At 31.8% G+C, this 20,767-nt stretch overlaps 2 protein-coding genes and 1 non-coding gene across 4 annotated transcripts; 1 reads left to right on the top strand and 2 right to left on the bottom strand.

Moving 5' to 3' along the window:
* Window positions 1–581: 581 nt before the first annotated feature.
* LOC125607696 lies at window positions 582–671 on the bottom strand. Its single transcript, XR_007338767.1, has one exon. It is a non-coding gene; the product is annotated as a small nucleolar RNA SNORD36 (small nucleolar RNA).
* Window positions 672–6,226: 5,555 nt separating this feature from the next.
* LOC106431924 lies at window positions 6,227–18,753 on the top strand. Of its 2 annotated transcripts, XM_022711414.2 has the most exons (4): window positions 6,229–8,482; window positions 8,670–8,720; window positions 8,875–8,947; window positions 18,254–18,753. In XM_022711414.2, exons 1-4 carry the CDS (start codon window positions 7,659–7,661, stop codon window positions 18,437–18,439), a joined length of 1,134 nt encoding a protein of 377 aa, XP_022567135.2. In that variant the 5' UTR covers window positions 6,229–7,658; the 3' UTR covers window positions 18,440–18,753. The 2 variants fall into 2 exon arrangements, with proteins under 2 accessions (XP_048625912.1, XP_022567135.2); XM_048769955.1 differs by lacking the exon at window positions 18,254–18,753 and having other exon boundaries at window positions 6,227–8,482; window positions 8,875–10,496.
* Window positions 18,754–18,905: 152 nt separating this feature from the next.
* LOC106431925 (inactive leucine-rich repeat receptor-like protein kinase CORYNE) lies at window positions 18,906–20,752 on the bottom strand. The gene is made up of 2 exons (XM_048769946.1): window positions 19,676–20,752; window positions 18,906–19,431 (listed from the first exon to the last, which is right to left on the bottom strand). The coding sequence occupies exons 1-2, from the start codon at window positions 20,548–20,550 to the stop codon at window positions 19,122–19,124; spliced, it is 1,185 nt and encodes a 394-aa protein (XP_048625903.1). The 5' UTR covers window positions 20,551–20,752; the 3' UTR covers window positions 18,906–19,121.
* Window positions 20,753–20,767: the final 15 nt, after the last annotated feature.

A 20,767-nucleotide genomic window follows, 5' to 3' on the forward strand; every position in this document is an offset into this window, starting at 1 on the left:
ATCGTTTCAACCAAATAACGAATCATGCTCATTAGCCAACTAAGCCAAGCCTTGTTCTATCTTTTAAACTCCTTTGGATATGGAACAATTTTTTAGTAGTATTATAGAGCAACAGGTCAGAATCAATTCAAATTACATCTGTGTAATACGTTCAGATCAAATCTACTTATAGGAATTAATATAAATTCAAAAACATTTTGATCGAAAAGCATCAAAATCAATCAAGATTTCCAAATTAACTAGCGCCAGATTTAATATAAATTAAGTGTAAAAATACGGATCTGAACTAAGCAGTCATGATACATCAACAGTCCCAAGAGAATTTAATTACTAACAAATTCACATTGGTTTCACTTTCACACTAGTTTGAGACATACCATTACTAATTCTTATGCGTTTCTTCTGTACAAGAACAGATGGATCACAAGATGTTACATTCCTAATTGGCATCGGTTGAAAACAATTCAATCTACCGAACCAAGAGATTAAATCCATTATAAATCAATTTAAGCAATTAGCAAACGTTTTAAGCGGAAGTTTATGAAATTGCAAAAGAAGAAAAATCTATAGATTGGTGAATGGGAGCATCAGTTTTAAAAAGCTCGATTTATATAATCCGCATGGTTAATTGGAAGCACCGTTGTAGTGCATAAAAAAATCATCATCTGCTCCGATTCATTTAATCGAAATTAAAATTTTAGATTACAAAAAGTGGAGAGAAAAGACAGAACAAAACACTAGCAGTAATCCATCCGACATGCAAACCTTAAACAGAGACATTTAAAACAGCAGATAGTCAAGAGACTGAAGATTAAAAAAAAACTAAAGAGAAGGAACTGCGAGATAGCGTCTGAATGATAAGATAGCTAAAAAAAATTATTTTATAGGCCACGACTCACAGAAACCCTAGTTTGCGCCGAACAGGGCTTTTAGTTATCGAATTTAGTTTAGATATATCGGATCACATATGTTATTCCGATGTCATCTTGGGCCAGCCCAAAATGTATGGGCCGATGCTTATCTATCTAATGGGCAACGAAGAAGATCCTACTTAGGCTTAGCATTTATATTTGAAACTCGTGTTACGGGTTTTCAAATGGACTTTTCTTCTTTGCACTAGTAATTTCAGCTGAGAAGTGAGTCCATGTTTCAGCCGAAAGCCATCAAGGTTTTTTACACACCTATATTATATACTGTATATCAATCAATTGTAAGCTTTTAAAATCTCAACATTTTATAGGGAGTAAAATAATGTGTACACGAAAAGCAAGAGAATGTGCACATTTTAAAAATAGCATGGAAGTGGATCATGATTGCAATCCTGGATGGACAGTCTCTGCGTGATAGGTTCAGTGCGAAATAGCAAAACGAAGAAATGTAATTTTAGCTTATGGTTTTGTGTGTTTAGTTCGTTTCTTGTCCTTTTTATGTCTTCCAAATATTCTCACCGGTTATATAGATGTATGTACACACTATTCGTAATCGTATGAAAAAAGTGATGCATTTTCGAACAACAAAACACTTTAGAAAAAAAACGCAAAAGCATCAGTTTCAAAAGCCATCAACAATCAAACAACAAAATTCTGAAGACGGTGTTTTGTTTTCTTCATTGTTGTCAAATAACCATGGTGAGAGTCTAATCCTTGAAAATTAGAATGCTGGAATATATATATATATATCAGCATTGTTCTTGCTATTATTAAATCTCATCTTCTGAACATAAAAATATACGTATATCTTTAGTTTTACTTTTATTTTCGTATCTTATCAGTGATTTTTGTCATTATCTAACCAGTTCCCATGACTTATAGCCAAATTGCTTATTTGAAATGTTTACTTATTTGAAATGTTTACTTATCTTGCTTTGCTATGTTTTGATTCTCAAGTTATTTAGGCCAACTTATATACACTCAGCATATATAATAACTAGAAATAAATGAATATAGCATTTAGCTCTAACATATGTCAGAAACTGAATACTTAGTTTAGTGGTGTTTATGTATAGGTGAAAAACAAAAAATGAGAATCTCGCGTGGCCTGCAACTCAAAACCATATGAAAATACTTGGAATCAGGAGAAAGAGAAGTAGGTTGACGGAGAAATTTGATTTTGACCAATAAACGAGAGAATGATGATAATATTCTATGTATGCACATGTATCGGTATGTCTCTCTATGTATTAAATTTGTAAAGGAGAATATTCGTTAAGACGTGAAGAGGAAGAGGTGGTTGTAGATAAAGGGGACATGCAATGCAGAAAGAGAGAGAAAGTCATGTTTCTTTTGCAACATTGGAATGATAACTCTTCCACTCACTCTTCACTATATGCCTCAGAATTTACTTGTCCCAATAAGCCTGCCTAAGGGCATCTTTCTTCCAGTATGCATGTCCATGTTTATACATTATACAACAAACATTCTAATTAAAAATTTACCAAGTGATACTGTTACGTGAATGGCTGGCTAGATATAGTTTTTTTTTTTTATAAATGGACTACAACTCATACACAATTATACAATAAGTTAACATTTTAATTTTTACTTGTTCTAATGAAATATGTAATATGATTCTTGAGTCGAGAGAAACAAACATTGTGTAGTGATGAACTGATGATTTTATACAATTATATATAGAGTAATATGTAAGCAATAAAATTATGACGAAATCAGTATGTTATACCAATCCAGTGGAATGACAACCTATTTCGTATGCGGGACTATTCCGTCACGGGACTTATCACCTCTATTTCGCCCGGAGAGTTCTGAACATGAAAGACTTTCATATTTGTACTTATAAACCATCTAAGAAAAATTAGAGGAAAAACTAACCAACCATCGTGACTATGCTGCAAGAAATCTTTTGAGACAAAATGAAAATGTAAGTTGGGCTCAACTCCAAAAGATTTAAAATTCACATGCAAAGGTTTATGGAATGATAGATAGTCTGTTATCCCATTTATACTAGAAAAGAAATCGCCAAACAAGCCATTTCAGTTAATAAGTATAGTGGCTATTCGTTAGAGAAGGTTATGTATATTTTTTTTTTAACGCTGATTTATTATGATCTTACAATTATGATATAGGAAATATTACATAGACGATTCGACAACCGACAATACTATCTGCCTTATGAAGACCTACGCCTAACTGCATCACCTGAGCCGTTCTATGAAGATCCACGCCTGGCCAGATTTATTTGCACCATGTTGAAGATCCCTTGCAAGCCTTTCCTCTGTAGTCTGCATAATTGTTTAATAAACCGCTCTCTCCGGGACTTAAAACCTGGATTTCCTGTAATCTTGCAATAAATTGCATAGTTTGGGATTCGAACCTCAGAAACTTTTAAAACTTAACCAATAGGCTACGGTGCTTCCACAAGGTTATGTATATCTATTGGATCCTTTTGACCAAAAAAAAAATCTATTGGATCCTAATATCAAAAGTCCACTGAAATATACTAAGTCTGCTGAGTTAGCTAGTTATTATTTCTACCATATTAAAAACTAACCCCACTCCAATAGATGTAAAATGCATTTTTACGTTGACAAAAACAAATGAACAAACCATACAAAAGTAAAATCGAAGCAAAAAGCCATTGTTGGTGTACTCACCTAAGCTCAAAGAATTTTACATAATTCCATTTTTGGTTTCCTCTATAGTTAAAAAAACTTGGACATCATAAATTTGTTTCTAAAGACAAAAGGTATAAAACTTTTTAATGGAAAAAAAAACTTTTTATGGTTTGATTCAAAGGCTAAGTCATTTCATGCCCCATGCAGTCACTAGAGAGGCCACGCCTCTGGACCTTTTCACTTCCTCTTTTCCACCAAAAGCTGACTCTCTCCCTCTATATGCATGGATGTATGTCCTCTTGATGGAGTATACTTTTTATGGACCATGCACTAATTAATGTTGACATCCAAGTGTGTCTTGAACAAAATTTTAGGAGTTGTGGTTGAACATAACTGTGTAACATGGTCACGGCTAAATAGCATGCTGAAATATGCATACTGGCGAGAATGGGAGCATTCAAAGACGTTAACTGTCGAGGTGGAAGAGACGGTTAGTTTCCATATCAATACCATTAAAAGGGGATCATTCACTTAATGAAAATTATAGTTTCTCAAAAATACCCTTATTTTTACAAAGGATGAATAAAATTCATTAATGGCATTTAAGTCTTTTGGTTTTGGGCCTACATGTACATTTAAATAGATCTATAAATAATGGGCCTATATATATTTAAAAGATATACTAACTTTAAATATAATATATGTATAAATATATTACGAACTATAAATAAATTAGCAAACATGAAAATATCATTTTCTTAAATATACATATCAATATTCAAAACAGATCATTTGAATATTATACATTTTTTCAATACAAACCAAAATCCTATATCCTACACCATATATCATATACATATTTGAATATCATTTTTCCATTTATAATGTCATTTTATACATAATATTGATATGACAATTACAAGTGTTCAAGAAAATTTTAAAAACTATATTAAAATTAATTTTTAAATCTAAAATAAAAACACAAACTTATAATAGGTTATTAATGACGAAAATAAACTAATATTGTCATATCAATAAGTTTTTTGTATTATCATTTTTTATTTGGATAACATAATAAAATTTTATCAAATTCTAAGGAATCACTAATTTATGTAATATTAATAAATATATGAGTAATTTAATCAATTTTAAAAAAAAATTACTATTAGATATTTTGTAATCGGATCAATGGTATCAGATTGCAGGTTAATAGTGAGTTTTTGGATTTTTACCTGGTTATATCAGATTTTTAATTAACGAATTTTTCATTAAATCCGAATCGGATTATATACAATGTATCGGGTCTATAGGTCCAACCATGAATCTAGGTCAGATATAAAAACAAATCTTAAAACTCAAACATTATTATAGAATAACTACCATATTTCGAAAAAATACCATATTTTGAAGAGAAAAAAATGATAAAACCCTAAAAACTCAATTGTTATGGTTCGAAACAAAAATAATTGTAATTTGCAAATCAGTTTTCGATTAATAAATAAAAAACAAACAAATCCGCGCTTTCTAAGCGCGGGTCAAAATCTAGTTTTACTATTAAATTGAAAACGTAATCACATCAAATTGTCGGGGAGCACATGGTTCTTATTAGAAGTACAATTCGGTGAGAAACAACGTCTTGCAACGCACCACAAAGTCTGTATGTTTTGCTGTATGATCTGGGGAAATGAGCTTTTAACCGAAAACATCATCATTTTCGGTGCATGCCGAATTCCCCTTAGCGTTTATTTTTCGTATTTTTAATCACTGACTTAAATATTCGTAGTTTTTTCATTGATGAATAATTAATCATCATTCTTGGGATTATTAAAACACTTCATATCTAAATAATTGAAATTTGACAGGTCTAATGCAATCATGCCTCGCACTCCACTCGTCTCATTTTCTGGCTTTACTGAAAATCCCAGCTTTTATTTAACCCCAGAATTACCAAACACATGTTTAAAAGCCTAAAAGGGTATAACTTCTTCATCTATTTTAAAGAGTAAAGACAACACAAGTAAGTAAAAATAAAAACAAACTTACGTGATATGCTAATTACAGTTTGACTCGGTCAACCCGTTGAATATTTTTCCTATTTAGAATATTTGTAGATGGTCACTACACATCATACATGCCACCTTTTCTATTCGTAAAGTACAGCAGTGATTGCTATATCTTTTACTTATTTTTTTTTTTTGGGCAACTGATTAAATTCATAAAGGGGGAAAGAGTTTTAGTGTGGGCCAAGACCCAACACTGAAGTTTTGTTACAAAGTGAAGCCTTAGCAAAGGAGTCAGCAGGCCCATTTTGTGATCTTGGAAGAAAGGAAGCGTGAAAAGAAAGGAAAGCCGTAGAGATAATCGATTCAATGTCCGCAAGAACTCCAAAGAGTTCAACCGAGCGATGATTCGTGGTGATGGCTTGAATAAGCCCTTTGCAGTCTGATCTGAGCCAGATTGTTGTGATGTCGAGTGAGGCGGCGTGTCCTAGTGCAGCCCGTATCGCCAGTGATTCCGCCATGGCTTGAATAAGCCTCTTTTACTTATAAGTTCAGGTATATACGGATTTAATTTTGAATGTTCAAGCTGTAACATTATAACTTGTGTAGTATTTTCAGTTTTTTTCTTTCATTTACAAAAAAATTACAAATGCTGAATTTTAACTAAAATCAAAAAGAGTTATATTGTTTTGTATAAAATAGAATAAGAGTAACTTAATTATTTAAGCTACAATTTGTTTATTTTCTGATTTTTAATCTGCATAAATAAATATAGAACTAGCGAATTAGTGCGATTAAAAATTTACAGATATACACGTTATGATATGCCATTGAGAAAGATGGTTTTGCATCTGCTGAACCATGTACGACACAGAGTTTGGCCTAATAATAAGATTTTTTGGGGGACAGCCAATTAATAACATATATATAAGAAATTCGTAGATATAAATGGTAGCTGTCGAGTAATGCATGAGCATAGATATGTAATCTGTTGCATATACGTGTTATAAGTTGTATTCTGTGTCTCGCATGATGTGTTAGATAAAAGGATATTAGTTTATTTCACATTTCATCAAAAAAAAAAGGATATTAGTTTTTTTTTTCCTAAAAAAGGATATTAGTTTTTTTTTTTTTGACGTCAAACGGAAGGATATTAATTGTAACGACAAGATACATTAAAGAATATACAACTATGGTTCTTCTCGTGTAGTATTTATATCTTATGTACGTTGAATAGGTATGCGAAATATCTCAAAAGTTTGTTGGCTTGATGACGTATGTATATGCTGGTTTTATTTAATTTTATTATGTTATTGTGGATTAAGTCCTCCATGCAGCTAGGTTGGACCGATAAAAATGAAACGATAATATTTGCATATATAAAAATAAATATTTAACACATTTATGGTGATTTAATAGTAATTTGAGGTTTCGTCGTGTGGATGGAAGGCATTGTTCAATTCATTATATTAGATTTTAATCATAGTTTGTCCACACTTTTTAGGTTTACAAGTCTTTAAATTCTGATAATTATCTTCCAGTTTTTGTTTGTTTAACGCTACGTATATGTGGTGAAGAGAAAAAGAAAATATGTATGTGTATAATAATTAATAACACCAAAATATATGTTTTCTTTTTGAAAAATAAAAATTGCCTTCAAAATAAAAATATATGTACTGAGATTGACCTTATAAGAAGCTTTTTATATTAATGTCCATAACTTTCTATAATTGCAACATCGACCTCTCTCTCTCTCTTTCTTTCTTTCTCTCTGCAGCAATTTAATTTCAAAAGATTCCAAACAAAGAGAATTGATAGAAAGTGAGATTTGCAAAATTTTATTATCTTCCTCCTCTAATCCTCTCCTATTATTAAGGCGCATATACTCATCCATCTATCTCTCTCTAACTAGCTTCATGGCTGCTTCGACCATTCATTGACTTCTTGATCTCTGGTCTCCATCTAACAAGTAAGAAACCCTAATTTATTCTTCTCTCCTCCTTCTCCCCTCATGTTGAGATCATCAGAAACGCTTCGTCTCCCTCATCTCCTGCTGTCTTTGGCTATTCCGGTCATCAGATTCTGCCATGGTTCCTGATGCTGAATCCTCCACAACGCTTCTTCTTTCATGTGGGTTTTCTAGTAGTTTCGCTTTTATGAGGTTATTACAAAGGGCTCATCACTTCTCTGCCGTCTCTGAGGACGACGACAACGAAGACATTCGCTTAGGATCTGATCATCAAGTAAAAGATAAACATCACCAAGTTTGTAGGAGAGATTGTAGTTTCATGGCCGATCAAGAAGAGCCGAGGAGTACAACTTCTAGGTTAAGCTCCAAGGAAGACGACGACAACAACAAGAATAATACCATCAACAATGAAGCGGAAGATCATGAGATGAGACAAGAAGGGTGGCTCCGGTTAAGCACTGGCCACGAGGATGATGTTAAACTGAATATTGACCATGTGCAACAACATCAAACCGATCCAGCGGATAGGAGAGACTCTTTTCTAGAGCTTAATCTTTTCTCTGGCGGTTCGAATAGAGAAGAAGGAGTTGGTCTTACATCAATGTCATCTCTCTTACATCATCAGCATCAGCCAAGAGGGATGATGATTAATCCATTGATGTTCCCTACCAGGCCTGATCAGGAGATGATTGGTTCTTGGGCGGCTGCCTTTAGAACGCCTTTTGTCCCACAAAACCTAGTGCAACCATCATCATCAGCTGCTTCTTTGATGCCCTTGCTAAGACCCTACTTTGGCCGCTCCAATTTTCAGCAGCAGTTAATAGGGAATAATAATAATAATCCGGATGTGTTGGCTGGTCCAAGCTCGAGTTTTCGAGTCATTGATCCTCCTAGACGACCCCATTCCGGCGTTTGGTTCCTCCTTCAAGCTTCTCAAAACCAGTAAGTGCTAAATGTTCACTTCCTAGACACTGTTATGTAAGGTCCATAATTTCTTGATCACACAACCAAAGTTTACTAGATTGGATTTTCTAGATTCTTTCTTTTTGGTTGTAATCATAAGGTGTTCACAAGATTCTATATTTTTATATTTTAAGTTCTTGGTTTTATCTTTGGATAAACGTTTTAGGACAAGAGAACCATTCTTGCCTCAGATCCCAAAGAGCTACTTGAGAATCAAGTAAGTATTCATTAATTATTAAGATTCTAGCACTCATTATTTCTTGGCTAACCAGCTAGGTAAATTAGTATACAAGAATGACAGATAAAAGGACGTGAGTTTAATCTAAACTTTATATATGGCTGATTAATTTTGGTGTTCTTGGATTGCGTAGGGACGGGAATATGACTGTTCGACTATTGAAAAAATATTTGGTGAATAAGTTGCGATTAGAGCACGAATCCCAGGTATTTTTTATTAATCTCATCAACTCTTTAATTTCTAGTAAGTATTTCTTTAACTCTAGTGTTCTAGATTCTATGAACACATTGCTTGCCGTAACTACAATCGTCTAAGTTGTTTTCAAAAAGAAAAAAAAATCTAAAACGTTACATAACTACTTTTTTGATAAAGGAAATTTATGTTACATAATTACTTTATAAAGCATAAAGAGGATATGATAATAGTACGACAAAACATAAAACATATAGTAAAAGAGAAGAAGAAATCGTGGAGAGGGTACATTCATGGGGGTTGGTGTACTGAGGAACATGACAATAACATTGGAACTAGATTGCCTCAAAAGTGTCTCCATGTTAATTAGGTCACAAGTATATGTCGTTGCTAGGTATAAGCCGTTTTGTTCTTTCTTTGTTTTATATGCTTATTATCCATAAATTGATTTTCAACCTTTTTGAGTTTGTCTTACTTGCTCCTTTTTATAGTTTAGGGGTAATTGATTAACGGTCGGGCCACTAGTTAGTGCCTAGTGTGATCAACTTAATCGTCATGAAGATAAGTGCACCAACCTACTAATTTATACACAAATAATAGTTTAATTTAGGAAACCGATTCCTTTATAAAAATATTTTGTGCTTGCGCTTTAAAATGTTTTGAGTACATTTTAAAACAGCATACTTTGGAAACTAGAAACCCGAACTTCCAAAAACAAAACGTGTTTTCGGTAGGTATATAGTTGGAAAGAAAAATTTAGCTCATCCGTTTCCTATACATACGCCTATTCTAGAACCAATTGTGAAACATTTTCAAAACACTGTTTCCTTTGAATTCTAGAATATTGTGGGGATAAATCACATCTACAAAACTTTCATATGTATAAATCATCAGTTTATTGTTTTCGGATATATATATATATGTATTTAGCTAGTTTGAGAGATTATAAACCAAAATAATAATCTCCATAGCTAGCTTAGTTTGGGTTGGAAATGATCTTACTAATATTTTTAACTAGTTTGGAAAGATACTGATTATGACTCGTTAGAAAGACCATGAAGATATGCATACAACATACCATCATATAATTACAAGAACATGACATATATACATAAAACTTTTACTATAGCTATATCGCACGCTTCTTCTAGAGCTAGTTATTATCTCAAATGATGAATACAATAAAGTAAGTTCTTATCATATACAGACTTTTTTTTAAAGAAAGCTTCATATACAGACTTATTAAAATCTTATGAGTCGAATTCGTGAAACAAAGGGTGGCGTTCCGTTTATTTTTTTGGTGAAAATAGATTTCTATCCCTAAAGTAGGGATGTTAACATGGGTAGTTACCCATGGGTTTACCCAAACCCACTAATAATGGGCTGGGTTTTTACCCATCTAAGATTAATTGGGTCAACCATGGGTATTAATTTTAAAACCCATATTTATGTTGGGTAAATACAAAAGGGTAATGGTGTACCCATGGGTTTTCAATTATATATATAGATTTTTACTATTTTAATTAAATTATATAAAAATTGCAAAAACGTTTTTTTCCGTCAGAACCAAAAAATGATTTTTTTCCGCAAAAACCCTAAAACTAATATTTCTCACAGAAACCAAAAACGAGTTTTCCCGCCGAAACCGAAAAATCGAGTTTTTCTACCGAAACCACAAAACTTGTTTTTCCGCCAAAACCATAAAACTAAGTTTCCCGCCAAAACCGCAAAACTGAGTTTTCTCACCAAAACTGCAAAACTGAGTTTTCCCGTTAAAACCGTAAAATCGAGTTTTCCGACTGAAAGCCCCAAAATCGAGTTTTTCCGCCAAAACCGCAAAAGGTGTTTTCCCGCCAATGCCGTAAAACTCAATTTTCCCGCCAAAACCGCAAAAACCGAGTTTTCCCGCCAAAACCGCAAAAAATGAGTTTTCCCGCCAAAACCGCAAATGAGTTTTTCCGCCAAAACCGCAAAAAATGAGTTTTCCCGCCAAAACCGTAAAACTGAGTTTTTCCGCCAAAACCGAAAATTGAGTTTTCCCGCCAAAGATGAGAAACCGAGTTTTTCCCCCAAAACCGCAAAACCGAGTTTTCCCGCCAAAATCGAAAAATCGAGTTTTCCCGCAAAAATCGAAAAATCGAGTTTTCCCGTCAAAGCCGAAAACCGAGTTTTTTCCCAAAACCGTAAAAACGAGTTTTTCCATCAAAATCAAAAACGAGTTTTTCCGCCAAAACCGCAAAAGCGAGGTTTCCTGCCAAAACTGCTAAACTTCAGAATAAATAAGATAATACTTTGGGTACCCACGGGTAAACCTATACCATATTGGGTTTATTTTCTGGGTTTGGATTTCAACCCTGATGTTTCTGGGTTTTTGCAGGTTGGGTATAAACTGGATTGGGTTATTTGTGGGTTGGGCTGGGCTGGGTTATTTTACCCTACGTTAACATCCCTACCCTAAAGTTAAGTACGATGCTATTAGTGATTAGTGATGGACCTAACTCACACCCAAAAGCTAGCTCGAGAATGGAGGTTTATCCATACACTTATATAGTGCAAATTTTAATCATTGATATATGTGCATTTATGCGCTCGATATCTCATAATACGCTATAACTTTTATGATTCCTGAATTAATAATTACAATTTCTATTGCCAACGAATAATTACACACGCAAAACTTGAAACTTCTTTTCTAGGCTAAGGGATCATTCAATAATTCAGTAACTATAATGTGCTTGAAAACGTCATTAATGGTGTGCTCAAACAAAAAAGAAGTACGAGATGGGGGTATGCATATCTTTGTTTTCTAATACGCATTAGTTAAGATGTGTGACATGTCCATATCTTGATCAATAATAAAAATTTCATTGACAAGATGTGTTTATTTATTGTCCGTTTCTCCTGAACTATATAAAAGGAATTGATAGCATAGAAAATCAGTTTGAGTTACATATTTTACAAATATTTTATAGTATTAATTTTACAGTTTATAAAATTAGCTCATACGGCACGTATAATTGTAATTTAACCATAAAACTAGGTGATTTTCCCGTGCTCATGCACGGATATAAATATTTTTAAAATAAATATGTTATAATAATTGAGTGCTACTTACTTTTAATTTTAAATTAATTTATAATTTATATGCATCATTTATATTAATAATATTATGTTACTTTAATTATACATATAATTTTATATATGTTATATCTAATCGATTTTGTTTTTTTCATTCGATTTAGTTATCATTCGGATAAATTGGATTGCATCTATGAATTCAACCGTAATATTTGTATTCCATATATTAAAATTTTGGTTAATTTCTTATTTGCATTTAGGTGGTTGTTGTCTTAGATATGTGAATATATTTTATGAATATTATGTATAACTTAAGATATATTGTGATTAGAATGAAATAAAAAAATAAACTAAAGTTTATGATTCCAAATTACATAAATTAATATAAAGAAATGATAATATTCTGAAATCTCATGCATATATATATAAATTTTTCAAAATAACTAAATTGTAAAGTTGGTTAATATTCTATTTTCATTTTTTAATATGCTTTTAGTTGTCTTATGATTTATATTTATAAAATAAATTACTATTCTTATAAAATTATATATTCTTATTGTAGTTAAATCTATGATTTTAGATATAAGTTGGATTAATCGAATCACTCATGTTGTGAGTATATTGAGTTACATATATTCTTTCAAATTCAAAATGAAGTATAATTATTTTTTATTATAATTAAGTCAAATGTGCATGTATTTCCATAATATTTATCAAATTATATGTTGATGTTTGTAAAATATATATTAGAAAATAAAGCGATGATCAATAGGAAGAAGTTACATGCATAAGTAGCTGATACATTTTTGAAAGCTCATGAGCACATATCAATATATACAATAATTAAAATATTTTATAAATTCTAAATAACTTTATGCCTTTGATTTATTGAATGGAGACTAAACTTTATTTTAAATAAACTTAAAAATGAGAATTCAGATTTGCTTTGGTATTTTGATTATGGTTCTCTTAAGTTACAAACATAAAAACATAAAATTTAAAAGAAAATTTAAAATTAAGAAAAAAATAACTTTAATAATGATAAAATATAATACATCTACCTCATTAAACTATTTTGTAACTATTAGATCAAACGATGTTTATTTTGAAAATTATTTTTAGGTTTTTTTGAATATCTCTTAAAAATAAGAAGTAAAAAATTGTGATTGTATTTAAAAATAATATTATATAAGTAAAATATTATTTATCGATATGTTTTTGCTATAATTGAAAGATATTATAGTCAACTAAATATATAAAAAATAAATAAAACATTTGAATATTACTAATTGTAAACTATTTTTAGACAATTAAACATATATCAGTTTGTGTTACTTAATTATTTTATGTAATCATCTAAGAAAATATATAGATATATAAAAATATTTTTCTTATTTTAATTTTTTTGTATTGTTTAAAATTATGTTTTAAAAGAAATAATATTTCTTTTTCTAATATCAAGATTATATGTGTAAATTGTTTTTAATGAAATTACATTATATAGAAATTTATAATTTTCATCTAAGAAAATATAGATATACAGAAAGTATTTTATTACTTCAAAATTATATTTTATGTTATTTAGAAATAGTTTTTAAATGTAATATTACTATTTTGTGAACTTTCTTTTTTTTATGAAATTATATTATATATACATATATTTTCGTTTTTCAATTCTTTTTTTTTAACTTTATAAAAAAATTCCTTTTTTCTTATATGTGTAATTTTTTTGGAAATTTTTTAAAAGGAAACTAAATAAAATAAATAAACAATAGTATTTTAAATGTAAATTAATTCATTAAGGGTATCAGTGTAATCAACCATTGTGAGAGTAAACGTGAGAGCGACACATAGGAAACTGACTTCTCAAATAATATTATAGAGATATCATATTAGTGCGTATATGAATAAATGCAAAAGGGAATCATCAGGCAACATATCAGTTCAGATAGAGATCTAAAGACTTTATTTGAAATTTATTTAGGGATTGATTTGAATATTTTTAACCCGGAAATAGGGTTACGTCCACACGGTCATCATGGTTTATTCCTTTTTGGATGATCATTAATTTCTTTTGGGACAACAAGATGATCATTAATCAAAGTTGCAATTATATGCATTTCTTATATGTGTGCGCGCGTGTATATATTTCTATAAATATAAAAATAATATAATGATGTGAATGTGTGTATAATAGATTTGAGTAGGCAAAGGTATCAAGAGTGCAAAATAAATATGAATGTAATGATTAGCCAGCCATAATCTGACTTCGTGGAGGCATTGTCTTCCATTTTTGTCTCTCTCCCTCTTTTTAAGTTTCCTTTGACTTTTTAGACGTAAGAAAACAAAAAGCTTTAAAAGCAAAAAGTATTTCAGAAATTTCAAATTTTCCTTTTGTCCCCGTGATTTTTTTTTGTCAACTACTCATCCTTCATTCCATAAAATAAATAAATAAATCCAGAAATGACAATTCCTTATATTTGGTAAAAATATTAGTTAAACCGTGTTTCTCTCATTTTCTGAATAATAAAATAACTTGAATATTTATTCCCATTTGTTATTTTATAAAAAAAATTAATCGTAGTTCACTACAAATATAAAAATGTCCTGAAAAAATATAGATGGTATTTATTTTCATGATGAGCCTTAGTTAATATTCCATATGTTTTAAAATACTTGATGTTTTAAATGAATGCACAAGAATTAAAGTAACATTAAAAATATAAAATAAAACCAATTCAGCTAATCATAAAAACAACTATAAAACATCATTGGTGATATAGTTTTCTGTAAAACTAAAATTAATATAAAAATATCAAAACATCAAGTACTTTCAAATATTTTAAACTTTCCAAAACATCATCTATTTTGAAACGAAGGAAAACACTTTCTTGGATTAGAAACTTAGAATGTTGGTTACGTTATTTATTTATTTATATATTTTGTATATAAACTATGGTTCTACTCTTCTACCTTTGATATAGAAAAACATCCCAAAACGAAAAAGCTTTTGATGGTCATTTATTATTATAAAATGTTTTATTTCTTTCCTTGTTTTGTTTATTATTCTAAAATGGTATAGGAATGTAGAAAGTTTTTTAAGTGGGTGCATAATTAATGTAAAATGAAATATATGATATAGAAGATCGAACTTGAGTCATCAAGAGGGTGCACAAGAGGACATTAACCATCTTTTCTAGCTGAATCTTTGTGTTTTCATATACAAATTTTTTTATTGTCATAAAACTATGGGTGCACGTGCCCCCATTGTTATTGCCCTGGCTTCGCCACTGATAGCAGAAGATGCCTATAAATATGACTTAAAAATATTTCACAGATTAAACGCATTTGTTCGTTCTACCACATACAGTAAACCGTCATGCTTATGTTAGAAGTGGCTCATCAACACAAACAGTATATTTCTCTCGCCTTGGTTTAGCTAACTAGTGTCTCGTGTAGGACCATTTCTTTACAAAACCCCTAATGAATTTGGTGTTGAAAAGCCTTTTCCATATCAATCATATTCATATCCTCTTTAAGTGCTGCACTTTCTTAATTATTTCCTTATCATCCATCCACTGCAGCCTATCTAAATGTTAGATGTTTTCCTTTTGTTTCGAATCAACACGTGTCTTTATCAGCAAGACTTTGTTTAATTAAATTCTCCACTATATTTTTTTCTTCAATTCATTGGTATTGATCCGGCTACTTGTAAACTAAGAGCTGGATGTAATGAACCTCTAAATGTTCGTAGGCTGATGTTTGGTCCATGAATGCATCACTCTATTGAGAATTTGCATTTTGTGGGAAAACTACTTGCACAATTTATATATTTGTCAGCATACCGTAGAAATGTTTTTACAGTACTTTATGTTCTTGAATGAATGTATTACTAATTAATGGGTCAACCATAAATTTATGATAATCTATCTTTAAGTATGAAAAAACTTATAACGCTGACCTTCGTCGTATGTAGTCCAAGATCTCTCGGCCTAGGATAGGATCAGTAAACTATTCACTTTCTCACGACTAGTTAACTATTTTGAAATTTACACAATTTTCCCGACTGGTTTTACACCTCACAAAAATCATGTTTTTCTCACATCACTTTTTTTTTTTTTTCTCACATCACTTTCATTTGTACTTCCATTTTATAACCACATTTCTCCCGTTATATATATATATATTTTTAAAAAGCACATCATCTTTGTGTTGTTTTTTTTTTACTGAACATATCATCATAGTTGTATAGTGATAAAATCAATTCCGTTAAATTTATTAATATTTTTACAACTAAGCACTTTAATTTCCTTCAAGAAACTTAATATGCATCATAAAATATAAAGCACGTCTCGAAAAAGTCAATTCGAACGTCCAAAATCTGGGTACCATACGTTGTTAAATATATAGAGGCCAAGGTATATTCGTACGCTAGTAAATGTTTTTAAGCTGCAAGTTGGCATGCAACTTATATATAGGCATATATTGATGATAAATACATATTTTACGTCGGGAAAAAGTAATGCATGAAGTCGCCCTCAACAACAGAATCATTGTTGCTCAAAGAAATTGCATTTTAAAAAGAAACACTAAAGGGCAGATAAGAAGCCATGAACATGATCTCCTTTAAGTTTTTTTTTTTTTAATGATCTCCTTTAAGTTAGTGATGCGATGCATGCAAAACATTTAAATATATATGCATATCCGACTACGACTTTCATGGTCCCTATTTTATATTCAATTTAAAATTACGTTATTATTTATGTATGTAGGTCCTTTAATAACAAAATATAAATATTAAGATGTTGATATGTGAGATAGAACACCACTTTTTTTTTGTGCACAGAACACCACTTTCATATGCTAGTTGTTGTATAATGCTAAACAAAGAATATGGCAAATTTATAGCAATCGTAGACACTGTTGCATTTGGTATTTTTAGGTATCTAATTGAACGTATCTAACTAACAGCATCAACCACTTTATAATGGTATATCTTCACACTAAGAAAAATAAACACAAAGTTTGTGACTTAATATGATTTGTGGATCGTAAACCTTAGTCATCAAAACGTAAGGAGAAGACGTGCACGAGATAATGGTAAAGTTTTCATGGGTTAGTTTATACTCTCTCCGTTTCATTTTAATTGTTGTTCTAGGTTTATGCACACAGATTAAGAAAACATATGATTTTGTGTATTTCCAAAACAAAAACACAAATATCTATACATCTAACCATATTTCAACTAATAGAAAAATAAATTAAGAAATCTTATTAATAAATTTGCATTGAAACTCTAAAACAACATTTATTTTGAAACGAAATTTTTTTCCTACAACGACAAATAAATCGAAACGAAGGAAGTATTTTCTCGGCACAATATCCTTTTATACTACAACATCAATCTATTCTGCAACTACTTTTTCCTTTTTGGAATCTAGATTTTTTCATTTCACATGTACCAAAATATTGTAAAAAGAAAGCTATATAGATATATATACTAGAGAATGAGTTAGGATGATTTGGCACGGCATATTCTGGATCCAACGAGAAAACTTAGATTTAATGATTGATTTGCTTTGTGTACATTAGATTAATAACTTGAAACTCTCAGCTCAGATTTTGACCAAAAATACTTTTAACCATGAGTTGAATACTGGACATTACGGCATAACATTAAAGTCTATTTGGAAAGTCACTGAAAATACATTACGGGTAGAAGAAAAAAGGGTGGGCAACGAAATGATTAAGATTTTGAACATCGTGGGTGCCATTCGAATTTCAAAACTATTATCAAGTTAATTACTTATATTGTGTGTATGTGTTGCATATTTTCTTGAACTTATTATATATGAAATAAGTGGTGGAGTCATTGTTGGTGTTGCTATTGTTTGAAAAGCAATTTGCGTTAGAAAATGAGGAATCTCTTTGAAGTAAAGTATAGATGACATAATTACAGCATTGCGTAGCCACCTTGACACTTGGCATTTTCCATCACTCTATCCGTCACCCCTACGAAGTAATGATCTCATTAAACCCAATATTTACTCTATTTTATCACACGTTCACATGCCCACCATATACTTATACACTAATACTATATACCTAAAAACAGTAGCTTTGTTCAATGTTTTTGCGGATATCACTAATCACGTAGTTAATTTTGATTGTGATAATAAATTAATAATACTATGATTATTCATACGACTAATAGGACATTTATTTTGTAAAATGGAGAGCAGGTAGAGATAAGATGCAGAGGGCAAGAACTGGAGCAAGTGTTGACACTACAACACGTGAGAGATGCAATGTGGAGAGGAAGCAGAGAAAGTTCTTCTACTATTTCACAAAACCTTACTTTGCTTCCAAATTCATCTACCTCTGATCATCTCATGGTCCTCCATTATGGTAGGAGTACTCTTTCTTAATTATATGTTTCTATTAATACTTATTCTCTATTTTATTATAACACCTTATTATTCTCAAGAGAAATAACTGCCCACCCTTTCTTTCAACTCAACATCCCCACCTTCTTCAATTGTTTTTCCCCTCTCTTCTTGTTTTTTGGCGGCTGCTTCGATTATTTATATCAGTGGTGAGATTTGTGGAATGAAAGAGTTATCTAATTCTTTAGGAGTATGCATGTCCCGGTTGGTGTTTTTATTGTTATATCTTCTGGGGTTGAGTAACATTAACGCATGAAAAAAATGTATTCGTATTTATATACAATATTTTCATGCTATTTTTGTTGCGTTCTATTGTTAACATTATTGTTGCTGCTTTTGTGTGTTTAGTGTTTAACGTTTTGTCGGAAAATATGGGCCTTATTCAGAGCTATCATCGGCCCAAACTGGTATCAAACTGGCTAGTTATAAATTTCAGGCCCTCTGGGAAAGCTTTAATGCTCTATGCATCCACTAACAAAAACTATGGATGGACCAATATCCAATATGGCCACATATTTTGATTAACTACATTTTAGTCCAACCACTACTCTGATTCTATGCCTTTTACTAGCTTTGTGTATCAAGTTTAGGAGCAATCTGCAACACCCCAATTAACTTCTCAAGCGTTTAGTAACATGTAGATTGTAGAAAACCATGCATTAGGCTAAAAGCTGTGCAGTTGTGTAAGCATGTGGACAAGCTCATCACTTGAAGGCCGGTCAGCTGGAAAGTCAGAAAGGCAGATGATGGTGATACGTAACGCCATTAACATCTCATCTTCTTCCACTTCCTCTCCAAGAATACTCTTATCTAATGCTTCTCGTGCTTCCCCAGACTGCTGCAAATGCTTCAGCCACTGTCCTAAGCTGCCTCCACTTGCACCATCTACACAAAAAGGTTGTGTCGGGTCTCTTCCGGTTAAAAGAAGACCCAAGATCATTCCAAAGCTGAATATGTCGCTTTTGTCTGTATATCTGTCAAAAGGATATACATACCATATTAACACGGCTGGTCATAGGCATAGCCAAGTGAAACATTGACATATAATTTCAAAATTTTGAAGAAAATTACTTAAACATAAGCTTTCAAATTTATATATATATATATATAAAAAGTTAATCAAAACTTTCACTAAATTACTACGGCCTCCAAAATTTCAGGTCGGTCCTGCGTGTTAAAGGAGAAGAACTAGGAGTTAACTCAAAGGCAAGCAAGCACCTGTTACTTTGAGAAGACTCAGGAGCAGAGTAGCAAGACACTCCTGTGTGTGAAGCAGCCATGATCTTGGCCAATCCGCAATCAGCAAGCCTCGGCTCAAACTCAGAGTCCAACATCACATTTGTAGGTTTCAAGTTGTAATGAAGAACCTGATGATCACAGCTGAAATGTATATACTGAAGCCCTTGAACAATTCCAACAGCAACTCTTAGCCTAACTTCCCATCCTAGCTCTAGCTCTTTACCTCTAACCTTAGTCATCACATCCTCAAGACTACCATTAGGCATGTAGTCATAGACCAGAGAGAACTCATTGGATTCACGAACATAAGCTCTTAAACTCATAAGGTTCCTATGTCTTATTTCGGCAAGAAGCTCAAGTTCCTTCTGCAACCTTCTCTTAACCGAGTTGCGACTAGTACTACTACCACTTGCTTCTGGTGAGCATAGTCTCTTAACTGCAACCACTAGACCATTATCAAGTACAACTTTGTGGTATTTCCCGTTAGGGTCTGAGCCAAGCAAGTGAATACCATTACCAAGAGCTCCATGAAGAGACTTGGGCGTAAGCTCAGGGGAGAAAACTACAGGACCTTTGAGAATTGGCGTTTGTTTCATGTATTTGACTATGCTACGGACCAAGAAAGCTAAGACTAATGCAGAGACCAACCCGGTTAAGATCCCCGAAGCGATGCTGAATGTTATAACCTTGGAAGTGATTGTGGACTCGAGTGGTGTAGATGAAAGTGGAGTTGTGGATAAGTGTTTCACTTTTCTCCGCCGACAACTTGAGCTTGTGCTTGTTCTTGAAGTGAAGACTAAGAAGAAGAATAAGAGGAGGAGATAGATAGTGTTGCTTCTTCTTCTTTGCTCCATTACTGCGCTCAAGAGCCAAATCTGAGAAGCCCCAGTGAGGTTTGTTTCTAGTACATCTATGGTTGAAAAGATGAAACAAACAAACAAAACTAACCAAAACTGTTTCAGCTCCACTAATCCAGCAACCAAACACACACTTCTCTCTCTCTCTAGACTCTCTTTCCAAGGCACAGTATCTGTCTGTGACTCTTATCTCATGACCAAATCCATTAACAGC

This window comes from Brassica napus, chromosome A3 (assembly GCF_020379485.1).
Source record: "Brassica napus cultivar Da-Ae chromosome A3, Da-Ae, whole genome shotgun sequence".
In the NCBI taxonomy this organism is placed as follows: Eukaryota; Viridiplantae; Streptophyta; class Magnoliopsida; order Brassicales; family Brassicaceae; genus Brassica; species Brassica napus.

Coding starts and splice junctions, on each gene's coding strand:
- LOC106431924 (XM_022711414.2), top strand. CDS start 7,659: ATGGTTCCTGATGCTGAATCCTCCACAACGCTTCTTCTTTCATGTGGG. Junction 8,483..8,669: donor CTTCAAGCTTCTCAAAACCA/GTAAGTGCTAAA, acceptor TAAACGTTTTAG/GACAAGAGAACCATTCTTGC. Junction 8,721..8,874: donor AAGAGCTACTTGAGAATCAA/GTAAGTATTCAT, acceptor TGGATTGCGTAG/GGACGGGAATATGACTGTTC.
- LOC106431925 (XM_048769946.1), bottom strand. CDS start 20,550: ATGGAGCAAAGAAGAAGAAGCAACACTATCTATCTCCTCCTCTTATTC. Junction 19,432..19,675: donor GAGTCTTCTCAAAGTAACAG/GTGCTTGCTTGC, acceptor TCCTTTTGACAG/ATATACAGACAAAAGCGACA.